At 40.7% G+C, this 15,244-nt stretch overlaps 1 protein-coding gene across 2 annotated transcripts in view; it reads right to left on the reverse strand.

Annotated features, from left to right (window-relative positions):
* Positions 1 to 15,244, reverse strand: part of tbc1d22b (TBC1 domain family, member 22B) — a 137,361-nt gene that overhangs the window by 31,981 nt on the left and 90,136 nt on the right. For both annotated transcript variants that reach the window (XM_069190323.1, XM_006628423.3), the window contains 2 exons: positions 15,024 to 15,099; positions 10,760 to 10,887 (listed from right to left, as the gene is read on the reverse strand). In XM_069190323.1, coding sequence (XP_069046424.1) covers positions 10,760 to 10,887; positions 15,024 to 15,099 — 204 coding nt within the window. The remainder of the gene's footprint in view (positions 1 to 10,759; positions 10,888 to 15,023; positions 15,100 to 15,244) is intronic.

Here is a 15,244-nt window from a genome sequence, read left to right on the forward strand (position 1 = left end):
CTTTATAATTTGTAAAGAATCAGTGATTATTTTGAAAAGCAACTTCCCACAGTTTGAGACTCCAGTGTGTCTAGAACTTCCAGATGAAGTGGGTATTTAGCCACTAAATAGCTGGACCATTTAGCTGGATGGTTAGATCTCTAAACAGACCAGGAAATTCACAAGATTACCAGTAGTCAATGCGACCATGTGATGTGATGTGATACATCGGGAGCCTGAAAAAGATTTGGGAAGAAGCCAATAAGCTAACCATCCACACTTCTCACTGGGTTCCTCCTTGACAGTCCTATCTGGAACTACTGTATGACGTTTTCCTTTTATTAATCTGTCAAGCAGAGTTTGTTCCTCTTTGATGTGTTTCTGTTTTGGACCAAAGGTTGATTGTTTATTAGCATCAGGTTAGAAGGCACGCTCTGCTACGAAGTATTACAGTCCCATTTTACCCTCATAAAGGCTTATGTCTAATTCTTCATGCATTAGGTTAGTCAAAGATAGTCAAAGAACCATCAAGTGGGAAATAGAGCTGTGTGTTTTCTTATTGATAGTGTGTGGTTTATGTCTGTTAATTTGTGTAATTTAAGTTATTGTCCTCCATCACATTGTTCATGGGAGAATAAAGAAGTCACATGGGCTTACTTGGTATTGCTTGACATGTGGGTTTTATGAAGTTCAAGTAGGTTCAGGTAGCCTATGTGGCAATATGCATAGGCTGCAAAGGAACAAGTAAAGGTTTATTCCATGTTGAAAAGGAAAGAGACACAATGTTTTGGCTGTGATACTTCACCTGAAGAAGGCTCCACAGCTAAAATGTTGTGTCTGCTTTCTTTTCTTTTCAGCATGGAATAAACCTTTACTTGCTCCATGTGGGGTTTATGATTATCTTAGAAATGTACTGTACTTAAGGCAGGTGGGTGTTAACATTGACATAATTACTTTGAAAGATTATTAACAATTATTGGATCCCCTCCTTTTAATACTAACACAACCCCTACTTTTGTAAAAAATATATCATTTTTATTAGCCAAGCCGAAAACTGGGCTGGCCTTAACTGACCTCAGCTGCAGGAGTAGTTCAGAATCATTTGTCTGGAGTACTTTCTAATACTCAAACCGACTCCAAAGGTTTGGACATGTTTACTGTGAAAGGGTCAGCTGAGTTCTTTCGTGCAACGCAATCTATTACACCTGGGAGAGGGAGAGGACAGAAGCTGGCCTCTGCTGTCAGGGCATGTCTGCCATCACTCCAGCGCTTCCCATAGCCCAGAGGCGGCTGACTGGGTCCAACAGTTCCCTGGATTCCTTTGTGCATTAAGACTCACGTCAAGCCCATCACAAATCTCTCTCATATAGAAAGGAGGCACTGCATCTGGAGAAGAAGTTTTTGTTTCTTGGATCTTTCGAGTAGTTGGGTTTTATTCCCATCTGAAACGACACACACTTCCTTTACTTTTGCTTGAGGTACGTTATAACAATGGCACAGAAATGAGTGCTGTAGCTTGAAAAAGGTGGTTTGCTCAGCGTAGCCTTAGGAGACAGCAAGTGAAAGCAAGTTTCAGCAAAACTAAGTCAAAGGCGGTGATATTCAGCGACTGCTATCAACCAAGAAAAATACAGATCTAACCCATTACAAGGGGTGTGGGCAAACCAATGCGTGTGAACTTCACAGTCGGTTGTTTTTGTGAGCAAAAGGCCACTGCAGATAATCACTCTGTATTACCTGATAAAAGCCCAGGACAGGGCCTTACAGAGCAATTTCTGCTTTTGTTCAAACCACTTTGGAAAAGAATAATTCACATAATAGAGGCATAAAATTCTGACAAATACTGGGATTAAATTATCTATTAAAATAATGTTTCTTGCCACAGAGCATTTGCAGTGATTTAAAACTATGCGAATGGAAGCTGTGCCAATTGTATTAGGGAACAAAATTTAATGAAAATGAACATTAAATGAACAATGTCTGTAACTTTAAAGATGAGTTTCAATCTGCCACTGCCACATCTGGCTTTAACTTTGTTTCTCTGCCTGCATGGCCCTAAGCGGAAAGAAAACAGTTATATTTCAACCATGAGAACACAACAGTGACTTTCTAATTACAGTTAGTGCATGTTAGGCAAGGCAGTAGCAGTGACAGTGACACCTGACCTTAAAAATTGCGACAGTGTCTTGGAAATGACTTGACAGCACATTTTTTGCATGACAGGCGCACGGTGATGCATGGTTAGAAGATGATCGTATCACCGACAAACAATTTATCATTCTTGACTGTAACATATGGTCAGGTCGCCATTGAATTTTACAGAACAGGGCTGCTTCAATTTCCTACCACGGTCTGGACACACTGTCTGCATTGTTTCAAAGAGTCTGGTGGTGGGTGCATTTATGTAGGATCATGTATGTGAAAAGCCATGAACAGAATCGTCCTTGCTTTTATGCAAGAAGAAAATGAATTAAGGGATGCTTATGATAGTTGTGCAATCCTTTCCAACATCCCTGGAAGTTTTATTCTTGGGCAGCAAAATGTATGCAGTGCTCTCATCAATACAAATCACAATATACTGACTCAGATCCCCTTTCCGCAAAGGGATGTTTCAATCCAGTAATGCTATAAGGAAGCTAATGCACACAGTAGCCCTGAAGCCTATGTTTATATATTCTGGCTCTTCTGTAAAGAATTGCTAAGCACTTTATCCAACTCCTTGGCTCCATAAACTGAATAAACATAAGCCAAGAAAGCTCAGGAAGAGTTGGCTGGAAATGCACTTGGCAGGCACACTGAGCTGCATATGAATTTCAGAGGTTACACGAAGGGTTAATCCATCCACTATTGGCTGAATGCAGCAATGCCGGTCTGTGGAGAAATCCCAAACTGCGCGACTGTGGCTCATCAAGTCTCCTCGTCCTGCAAGCCTCTTTGCTCGGGGACTGGATGCATCAAATCCTGGCTGTAGCACAATTTAAGGATAAACAGCAGTGATCAGCAAGGAAGGAAGACTTTTAAATTCTAGTAAAACAACAGTGTTCCTTTGATGCTTTCTTATTATTCCTTCAATAAAAAAATGCAAGGACACAGTCATAGCTCAGATATATTCGCACACACATAAAAAGAACAGGGCCAGCACGTCCTTCGTTTCCTGTCATGGCTTGTGGGAAAATGCCCATGGTTGCCACTGTGAATTAAAACCTCGAAATTCTCCTTTCCTGTTTATGCCTAAAAAGAAATATCTCCCCTTCACTAAGGTTAACGAGTGATGACAGGCATGCAGCAGTATCTCTATCGGAGATGCTGACCCTAGTCTGCCCTTCCTGGCCACATGGGCTCTGAGTCTGGCCATCTCAGTCTCAAGCTCCTGGCAATTCCGACTCTTAGCTCATTCGTCTGAGCCGCCCTGCATGGAGCTCTTTCCAATGAAGCGAGAGATAATGCAGGTCACAGTGAGCAGGGCAGACATGCGCTGGCTCGGACACTGCGTTTTAAAACAAAATGTCAGAAAGAACACTTCCTTCCTGCGTCCTTTTATTCCAACTCGGGTTCTAATGCGGTTCCAGACACTGATCTGATAGATTTAACATTGCCTTCTCCCCTACTGATCGAGGTGAGTTCTGCTCATCTGCTAATACACACTCTCACCAACCGCCATTCATTAAACTCGCCCGTTCAAGCGGGATGTTCATGATCAAGTGGGTGTGACAGATGAGAAAAGATGGGAGGTGCGAATGATAGGTGTCACCCAAAAGGATAGAGAAGTGTAACTGTACAACCATTTGAACGGTGTCTGCTAATGCACTGGAGTCCACTTCTGATTCCAGATGTGCAAATCCAGCTGCTTTACTGATTTTTGTACTGCCTCCTTACAAGCTAACTAAATGAGGCATTACTGGTTTTAATAAAAGAAAAAAGTGTTTTTGTATTCAAGTGCTGAGAATCAGACGAAACCTATCACTCTGTGAATGCACGTTCTTATAAGAATAAAGTATATGAATTTTGATTAAATGTTTTTGGCATCAGTTTTAATAATAGATGATTCATGACTGACTGTGACACACTCAAGTGACTTTATTGCATAAGCACTAGATGACCTCATTAGTGGGAGAATAGATTGGTCACAGTTAATGAGGTGATTTAACCCGTTGACTATCAAGCCTGGAGTATATCAGGAAAGAAAAAGGAGCTAATATTCCCAGCTTATCAAGAGAACAATGCCATTGTGTCATTGACCGTTTGAGGCTAGACAAACTCCATGCACTGTTGCTCACCTAACCTTAGCAGTTTATATGAATATTCTTTACATTTTGGCTATCAAACATGTCTATGAAAATATTTTGCCACAATTTCAATCAGTTAATTTTTTTTTCATAAATTATGCCTTACTATTCATGAGAAGCAGAGTTTTAGCCATGTGTGCATATGCTTTGTAGCATTCCTAGTTTATAAATGGCTGAACTAGGATTATAATTTGTCTCTGACTATAGCAGGAAAGATGGTCAAAACAGTAGTCTTTTCCAAAACTGATAACTGCAATAAACTACACACTGGGATACCTCAACCCACACTTACAGTAAACTTCAATATGTCCAGAATTCAGCAGCCAGAATCCTGACCAGGTGATCACATTACTCCTATTCTGGAGTCCTGACACAGGCTTCCCATCAGGTTTCGCATTAACTACAAAATCCTCATTACAAGGCTTTACATTGCTTGGCACTTCAGTATTGTACCTATCTAACTTATTACTTTCCTATTCCCTACCTTGCATTCTCCGTTTGTCTGATTCTGGCTGTTGCAAAATTGACTCAGTTTGTCAATGAGCTGTCAACAAGTCAAAGAAACACTGCACTGCTGACTACAATAAGGATATCCAGCTCAGGTTATACTAAACCAAAGGTGCCCAACTCCATACAGACTCCATGCAGAGAGAGAGTCACAACCCAGCTGATTTTCTAATTCTCTTTAAGTCTAAATATCTTAACTGAAGACCTTTGCAAAGTGTTAACGTGATTCAGTTAAGCTAATAATTACTTCAACTAGGTTATAAGGAACAGAGGTGGAAGAGAAACCTGTCAACAATGTTATCCTCATGACTACATCTACAGTAGATACTCCTTGTAGCATTTGGCCTAATTATGGGTCAGTACATGAAGGAGGTGAGGGCTGTGCAAGTCTCATATTGCACAGTGGTGAACATGAACTCAAGAGACAAAATACAAGAAAATCTGTGTAGTGCTGTATTCAGCATTGTTGTAATGGTTAGTATTGTAATGGTTTTATTGTTATTGAATTGCATGGTGTTATAGTATACTGTAATTTGTTTAGTTAATAAAAAGTTCAATTTAATGCTTTTCACTGTAAACCCCATCTCTTTAGAAAGTCGGAGTACAATACTGTATAGCAGGTGCAAAGTACAAGGTAATCACATTTTGAATAAAATACTGTAGTAAAAAGTGTGATAAAGTTAGTAAGCTGCAGATAAAGGCTCAATGTGTTTCAAAATTCAGCCATTATCACAAGAAATCACAAAAAAGTACTAAAATGTTAAATTATATTGCAAGAGCCAGGTCAGGGAGAAATTACAGTGCTCTGGAAGGAAGATCACACAGTGCTTACTAATATACTGGCCATGTTTGTACAGATGTTATAAACTTAAACTGCAAGGACTGGCACTTATTAAATAAAACATCAAATATATACTGTATACCACTGGAAAAGCTAGAGACTTGCTGTGATCTAACTCTAAGGAGGATTTATTAAATTCATTTTGTTATCTTGAAGTACTTAAACCTAATAACCGGCTCGTACTTTCTACTGTAGCAGAGTACAAACCCTACAATACTGTTATAAAGAACCGTATCCAGTATTCTCCAAGCTGTCAGCTCCCTCTCTGCTGGAGAGAGTGGGAGATTTTTATTGAGTGGGAACCTGGGGAGAGGCATTAAGCTTAAGTGTGCACAGCAAGCAGCCTGCAGCTGAATACAAACCTGTCTGCATGACAGACTGAAGGCACTTTCCCCATCGCAGTGTGCATGTGGTGCCATTGTCAGAAAAGACAGGACAGCTCCTTAGTCTTGCCGCTTTTTGGAATATGGCAGCTCTGCTCACTGGCACATCCCAACACAGCTGAGTATAGAAATACTGCCCCCACCCTCCTTGGCAGGAAGAAAGAGGCCTCTCGCAATAACACTCCCCACACCACAGCCACAACTAGCCAGGACAGCAAAAACCAGAACATCAGAACATTCACAGCTCTTAAAAGCACATCCAAAATTTCCATTCAAGGTCCGCAGGATGTGTTCCAGCTCTGCAGTGATCTTGCTGTGATTAGACTGTAGAGCAGCTGCCCGCGCCTGTCTGCTGAACGGATTACACACAGGTTCGCCTATTGCAGCGCCTAACAGGAATTGCTTAATGTCATTAAGTAGGTCCTGCAGCACTACCTCTGCTTCACGCCTGCCTGCAGCAGAAGATTAGACAGGGAGAGGCGTGAACTCTGCACCACTGGGGGAATATGACACCAGATTACCAGAATGAAAATGAGTTACGGGCAAATTCCCCCATCCTCTGGCCTTAGCCCCCAGTCTGCCAGATCAGAGCCTTAAAATTGTCACAAATGTTTCCAAGACCACATTTATGGACAACAATGGAGACCAGGAAAAAACAGAAACATTAAAACTCTTAAACTGCAAAAACAAAAACAAAAACAAATCGTAATTCGAAGATTGTCAAAGGGTTGTGCTGTAAAGCAAACTTTGATCTTGATTTTGTGTAATTTTAGAATCTCACACGAAGAAATCTAGAAACAAATGGCCTGACTTTGCAAAGCTAGTTAAGGTTTTATGAGCAAGCTGAGAAATAAAACTTAAAATCTGCAAGTAAGAAACTGTAAAATCCATCAAGATTTAAAGGCTGGAAAGACTGTAGACTGTTTATAATTAAGAAAGACTTAACCATAGATGATGTGACAGGAAAGGTGTAATAATTAAATACAGATTATCTCAAATTGGACAACTGCGTTAAAATATCCAAAACTAATTTTACACATATTACCTTTGCAAACCTGGGTCAAAGTTGACAGGGAAAAATAAACTACATATCTATAGGAATAATCAATCATTCTTTTGAGAATGCATTTCAAAATGACAACAATATTAGCTCTGCAGCAAAAACCTTTTTTTAAAAATGGTTGATTTTAACCCAAACAAGCCTAACACCACGTTTTTCTCTACTGCAACCTTTGGATATCTCCACTTGTGATGCAATAATAATAATAATAATAATAATAATAATAATAATAATAATAATAATAATAAATAATAATAATAATAATCAATGGTATCAAGACAGCTCCCCGTACCCACTGCAAAACCCAAACCATGTGAATTTCAAACAAGCTGATCCCACGTCAGTCTCAAAACTTGGGTGAAAGCATAAGGCCCCTGAAATGCTTCAGAGAGCAACGCTGAGAAAATGCAAAATAAATCAGCAGGCAAAAAGAGCATTACAGATCTGTCATTACCAGTTTCACTCCAGCAGAGCATGCCTGAGCACTCCAATACCATTTACACAGCGATCAAGAGAAAATGTTGTAAACCACACTTTTATTGTGGGGAGCTCAAGACATAAAATATAAGAAGAATGACAGAAAAAAAGCAGTCATCTCAGACTCTCCTAGATACATCATTAAAATAACAACCAATCTTTAAAATGGTGGCACTGCAAGGATGTAAATTGGACTCCCATCTCAGCCTAATGAGCGCCAAGCTCATGTGTATAAGGTAACAACAGCTTCTTTCTCAGATAGACTCAAGTGGAATTAAAATAATATGACAAGAAAGATATCGCTGCTCTAGACGCAGGGAAAAGAAAAGTAACAAAATTAATTTCTGGTCTGAAGGGAAAGTCATATTCCTACAGACTACATGGACTGAATCTTTATTAGACAGGACAGAACAGAGGATGAGGACTTGATTCAACTATTCTGAAAGGCGTTGAACATGTCAATTTGGGAGAGTTTTTCAAGTTCAGCAGCATCACAAAAACCCAAAGAGCAGAAGAGGAAATACAATTCAGGAACATTCAAGGCCGAGAGCAGAAAACATGTCTTCACACAGACGACCGTGGGAGTCAGGAACTATCTACCGTATCTTCTGTAGTGTTGTGAAGTTGAGTGCGGATTGAGAAATGGATTAACTAAATTCTTGGATCATTAATACACTGAATACCAAACAAATCATGCTTTGGAACTGAAAAAATGGAAGTGCTCAAATACATTATTATTATTAATAATGAGAGCTCTGTTATTTTAATTGAGTCCTCAGGTGGAACAGAACCTAGCAGGCATGAGAGTCTCAAAAACCAGGACTGGGAATCCCTATCTTAACTTTTCTGTTCTATCAGTCCATGAACCTGCTGCTTATAAAACCTGATATGGATCAAGTGGCTAACTGTCTTTCCCTTAGGCCCTCTGCTGTCATGGACTTTGTGGTTTGAACCGATGGGTGATTAGCCCCGTCAAAGATACTAAAGTTTGTTCTGTACTTTCATATCTTTCCTTTTAATATTTGTATTCCCTAAACAACAGTGATCCACCATGCTGTCAGATTTCTGAGCAATTTCCAGGTGCTGAATTTCAGAAATCACATTTTGCAGAGATTAATGTCCTCATTAACATCTTATTTCTCCTTCACAGTGCTTCTTGTTTGCTCTGCGATTTTCGTGATCAAATTTACTCGTGCTGTATGTAATGAATGAGGCCGTCCTGCTGATATGGTTTGCCTGATCACCTCATTTTATCACTAATTCCTTCCCTCCGTTTTCCATCTTTAATGTACTTAAGTCTTATCTCTGTTTGCTTTCCTCTCATTTCCCCCTCACCTTTCTCAAAACAGTGCTACACTGCAGCTCATCTGCCTTTCCGTTGATTTCCTGAAAAAGACATCAACAATAAATAATCTTCCACTGAGATACCGCAGAGTGACTGCACTTAAGAAGAACTCCGAAACAAAAGAATCACACATCACAAGCACCACACGGGCGAGAAGAGCTGGCACTTCAAACTAGTCTTCAAGACAGCGCCTTTTCCTCTCTCTGCTTTATGTAAGTGATCCAAAAATGCCTGAATCACCATCACAAAATATGGAGGAAACTCAAACAAAATGAGCCAGTCACAAACTCCCACTCTGTTTTTTTGTTTGTAGAAGTACTGTAGAAATGATAAATAAGAACAGCTCAACGAATCTCTAATAGGGGAATTCTCTTGCATACACCATGGGTAATTTACATTACAAGCGTTTTTGCAGTTTTTATCCAGGCATCTGATGTCTGTCTGCTGCCACTTTTATGAGTCCAGTGTAGTCAAAGCTGCAGTCTATACTGCATACTATATACAGCTCAGCACAGTGCAAGGCTCTGTATCCTGGTTTCACATCTATTTGTAAGCTTCTATACACATTTAATGGACCTTACATCATCAAATAGTCACACTGCATATACTATGCAACAGAATATAAATATTTCATGATACTATTAGCACAGCGGTGTGGTGGCTGCCTCACAGCACTGGGGCCCTGTGTTCAAATCCTGAGGTGCTATCTGCATGGAGTTTGTGTCTTGCTTCGGTTCCCTCCCACAGTCCAACGACATACTTGTGGGTTAATTGGGTTCTAGGAAATTTGGTGTAATTCCCAATTCCCATGGTGTAAGTGTGTGTGGGTCTGTGTCTACCCTGAAATGGACTAGCGTCCTATCCAGGATGTATCCTGCCTTGTGCCCACTGAATGCTGGGATAGGCTCCAGCTCCCTCGTGAATTAAATGAATAAAGAGGATAGAAAATGGTAGGAATGATTCTACTTTTCATTACAGAACTACTAGCTGACCGGCAGAGTAAACAATGAGAAGGGGTCAGATGAGGTATCGATTCCTTTCTGTGTTCTCAATAAAAAGTTTAATTTAAGAATCAGTTCAAAGATGATGTGGGATAGTATCAAGAGCTCTAGGATGGTAGCAGTGCTTTGTACAACATCATCACAAAAAATATGTTGAACAGAATACTATCTTGTCTTCTAATGGTGCGCAGCATGAGCACTATACAAAATGCATGACATTAATTAATGGAATTAAAATATTTCAGATAGTTTTATCAGTATCCATGCTGCAGCGCTGACAAGAAACAAAGAAATGGCAAATTTCTGAATGCTGAAGAACTTGTGTTATTTACACAACAGGTAGCACATCTTAATACACTTCAGAGATGTAACTAGTGCAGATCACCAGGTGTGGAAAAAACACAACGTGAGCTGAACACACACATTGGACGCACTATAGAGGCAACATGTGCTAATTTGTTACATGCATCATGGGTTTACCGTGATCGTATGAAATCCAGCAACCTGTCAGCACCAAAGACAATATCAAGGTGAAATATCACTATTAACCAACAGGCATCCAGATTTCCATACTACTAGAGAAATTAAATAAGATCTGCAAATACATTTATTTTTAATTGGTAAATAAACAGTCCAGAACCTTTAAATGAATAATTATTTCATTAATATAAAATTCATTAGTTAATTGACCAATTGAGTTGAATACTGTTTGATATTAATCTTTTCCTTCTTTCTCTGAGTGAAACAGATCTGTGAATTTAGCCCTTCCTGAATCAAAAGGGACCGCACCAGCCTCAGCAAATGGAAGGGGACCCCAGAAAGGGGCTTTGTGGCCCAGTGGTGGAAGTGCTGGGAAGACCACGCCCCCTTCTCTGCTCACCTGGTAGGTATCCCACAGGCGGATAGTGCAGCGCAGAGGCAACTCCCTCATCAGCAGGTTGTTCATCCAGCGGAAGGCGAACTGCAGGTACTCCACCTCATACTTGCTGAAGTGATTGTGCACGTCCTCTGAAGGCGGGAGAGGAGGAGAGAAATAAAAGCCCAAATGAAATTTAATTTCAGTGCATGCTTCATGCTGTGCCCTGTACTGTGAGTCTGAACACGCACAAATAGGTCGATAAGGCAGACCTCAGTGGCACGACTGGACAGAAATGCTGGTCTGGAGGGCTGGGTGCAGTGTTACACCATTCACCCACCTCAAATTTCAGAAGGTCCCCAGAAAAAAGAATGAGGTTGAACACTATGGTGAGAGTACCCCAACCCATCAGCAGTCTTCCCTCGTGCATAACAAACCAAAGCACCTTGAATTAGACCTTCCAAACTGGAATCAAGATGCATGTGCTAAATCTATTAATTTAATCTGAAAAGGAGAGTACTTCCCCTGGCCCGGGGTCTGCAGACAGTCAGCCTCCCAGATGAAACCCTCTCTGACAGAAGGGAACGATTACAGCCATTCCCTCCACCATTTGTTTTAATTTCCCAGAATTACAGAAAATAAAACTTGGAGACAAACCTGAGCTTCCGAGAAATAAATCACATTACACAGTGTCTTTACTTCAAAACCCCAATTAACCTCTTTATCTACCTCCTCTAAGACACACCAAATGAAACATAGCCAGCAACTAGCATCTTAATCAGTGGTCAAGGAGAGATGCCTTTTCACAAGGAAGTGAATTAAACAAATTAAAAATGTGCCCTTTAAAAAAACCTAGTGTTATTCAACAAATGCATTATTAAATAAAAAAGTATTATTACTATTACTCCAGTTAAAGCAAGTCAGGACCTCTCATAAGAACCCAGCTGTCTTAAACACTTCTGCTATGCGATCTGGACTAAGATACTTTAAAATGAAGTTAATTCTAAGCGTTAGTTGGATGTACTGTATATTATTGCAGATACATACACAAGGGGAGGAGATCTGCATAAAATGCCTCTTAAAAGCTTAATTTAGTCAACAAATGTCACTACAGCACTGGGAAGAGCTCACAATTCACAAGTCCATGCAGACAACCTGATTAGCCTTGAACAGAGGAGACTGCAAGGGGATTTCATTCAACGTTTCAAAATCCTCAAAGGTACTGGCAAAGTCAATTCAAGGGACTGCGAGGTGAGGAATTAAGAGTCATAGGAGAGTGTGTTTTGTACTGAAACAGGTGGCATTTGTTTACACAGTGTTAGATCTCTGCAACAAAACAGAAGATATTTGAGAAACTTTAAGAAACATTTAGGGATTGATTTGCTATGAACTATCAAACCGGTAGAATGGATAAAACGGCCTAATTTCTTGATCTTTGAAAAAGCTTTTATTAAAGACACTGCGTTTCCTTTTTGGAGGAGACACAGCACCACTCTTATGTACCTCTCAGATCGCAGTCTTATTAACAGAAACAGATACATCACAGCTCTGTTGGAAGCGTAATATGAACAGCATAAGAAGCAAAACTGTATTTAACCTCAGATCACAATTGGTTTTATTTTGCATTACTGCATTTTACAGCCGCTCAGTTTGGAATGGTTTTTATCTCGCAGCATTGCTTGGACTCCAGTACTGCACAAGAAGAATGAGGAGGGGCAAACACACTCCTCTGACTCGCCTGTCCATCACAGCCATTACATTTGGCATGCGGCAAGGTACACGGAGTCTTAAACAGGAATCACTGTTTCACCAAATCCTTTTTCACCCTAGCTGACTAGTCTGAACCCCACCCCTGGTGACACTGAGCCACAAGGGTGCTGTCTCTTGGGGAACCCTAGTCACAGTCAGCTAGTAACGGGACCCAGGTTTGAGAGCAGAGCTCTCAAGGAGTGAGCGCCTTCACTTCATGAGTAACTCTAGAGGCCCTTTCAAAGCACATTTGTAACACGACTTTGGACATTTATTCTGTAAAACACATAAGGGCAGTGTAGTAACCAGGGATCCGAGCTCTTAACGAAGGTTATGAGTACAGTACTTTACCCCAAGTAACCAATTGCACCCTGTCTCATAAAGGAGGAACAGTGCAATAGATCTGTGTCCCATTGAGTGGGGGAATCACATAACTTTTAGGCTGCTAACTGCCTCAGAAACCCCAATAAGCTCTGGACCTTTTTTTAAAAGGAAAATCGAAAAATGAAAATAAAACCTGAATATGAGAGGACACCATACAACTTCAATGCATTTTTAACTGCCTTCTCCGGCTTTGCAGAGGGTTACTAAAACGCAATGCTCTTTAATCCCCCTTCTCTTGTACAGCTGAGTGTTTGCTGTTGGCTGTGATGCAGTGTGGGGGCTGTGTATCATTTTGCAGGGAGTGCTTTATGCCTGACTAGGAGAATGCAGTGGGCCCCCTTCACCCCTGGAGAATGTGTGTGAGACAGTAGACACGGAGCGCAGTCACATTTGATAACTGTGAAGACAGCAACAAATTGAATCAGGCAAGTGTTTGAGGGGCTCACTTGCAATTGAATCTTGTGGGCGCTTGGAGCAGTAAATTACATTTCTCTTTGCTCCTTCCCCCTCTCTCTCACTACCCCCCAAAAAAATCTTATCAACTTTTTTTTTTTCTGTTTTGGGCCTAGACGGCAGCAGAGAAGCAGCAATCACAAGCCAAAAGGCTCCGAAAGGAACGTGAAGTGTTTGATTGTTGGTGAAAGGCTCCGTCCCCCAGTTAGAAAACTAAGTGTTAATGTGGAGCTGTGACACACAGCATCAGTCTGTGACGGACGGTTGCTCTGCCGAGAGGCTATCAACCCGTCTCCCTCTCTGCTTCTTCCCCTCTCTCTCCCTCTCCGACATCTCTGGGATTCAGTGAAAATCAATTTCTTCTCTCCAAGGGTCAGAGGAGGCTTGTATTACATTGCTTTATGACTGACGCCACAAACAACATCTCCCATCGCTGTTTTATTAGTGGATTTTCCATTACCGATGTGGGGCCATGTCGTACAACATGGAGATAACACACAAGCAACACAACACCAAGCACAAAACTGAGCAGTCACAAGAGACTGAGGTACATAGGGAAACCTGGCCCTGTGAATCCTGCAGGATGTAATATAGTCATTGACACGGCTGGACAATATCCTCTACATGATAGCTTGCATTGTAGGAAATACTAATATGAGACAACGCTTATCAAAATAGATTGAGTTCTGTAACAACCTTTCTAGGGAAAAAGGAGCAGGCCATAAGGTTGAGAACAGAAGGTCAGTATGTGAGTCTTAGAAAATGTACTCTGTCCAAGTCCGTTGTCATAGGTTGATTTGACATTTTTTAATATATAATATATAATATTCTGAGGTTTGACAACCAGCCTAAAAGCGAATCTCCAGAAAGCTTTTCTGAGATCTCAAAACTCTTAGCACATGAAGCTCTTAGTGACAAGATGGGACATTCTTGGAAGTTTTAAATTCCTCATTTACAGCAACAGATAGGAAAGGAAAAAAATCACTTGACAAATATTTCCTAGAGCCAGCCAGGCAGCTTTAAACTACTGTCGTGGTGATAGTGTTTGTGACAGCAGGACAACAGGTCAAGTCAGCCCCTGTGTTCAGGACTGACAGTTCAAATCGGGAAACAGTGGATCACCACACTCGACCACACTCAGGAGAGATGGAGACAGAGGAGAGACGAGAGATATGGAAAGAAGAAGGATCTTGGTAAGGAACAGTGAGGGGAAGACAAAGAAAGGTTCAGAGCAACGATCAGCCAGTAGGCTTTCAGAAAGCTGCTGTTGCTTTAGATTAGGAAAACCTGTGAGTTCCTGGTTAATTAAGCAAGAGATCTGTTCAACTGTAAGAAAACTAGCAGATGAAGGATGATTTGTATCCACATTATTTTGTTGTAAATTATCCTGAAATTACTTGATTTCACAAATGAACTGCTTAACTGCTTACAAACAATTATACTGTAAGTCCTCACATACTCAAAGTATAAACTTTTAAACAAGAGGGGTATGGAATATGCAGAAGAATAAAAAAGAAATATCTTGCATCAGCAGTACAGAAATGCTTCTCTTGTATCACCTCTATAGCAGAAACCAGTACCAGTGAATGAAGGGTTTTCAAGGAGACCCATGTGCAAGTGCAGAATTGCCCTCTCCTCCTATACTGTGTCGTCCCCCATATACTGAAAGCCTCAGTTCTTGACCACAGCCCCTGGGCCTCACCGTCAATTCTGCTCACGAGTTCCTCCAGTGCCTTCACTTTGATCTGGATTCCAGGTTGAGCGAAGGTGTAGTTATCCTGCGCAAAAAAAAATACAGATCAGTGAAAAATAAAAGTGAGACAAACAGAAAATGAGATGAATTCTGCCGTTATATCTCTAGATGCCAATGCATTTGACAAGGAACACCTTTCTTTTAAGAGCAAGAGGTCACTACCAATTAAG

The sequence above is a fragment of the Lepisosteus oculatus genome, chromosome 5, assembly GCF_040954835.1.
Source record: "Lepisosteus oculatus isolate fLepOcu1 chromosome 5, fLepOcu1.hap2, whole genome shotgun sequence".
In the NCBI taxonomy this organism is placed as follows: domain Eukaryota; kingdom Metazoa; phylum Chordata; class Actinopteri; order Semionotiformes; family Lepisosteidae; genus Lepisosteus; species Lepisosteus oculatus.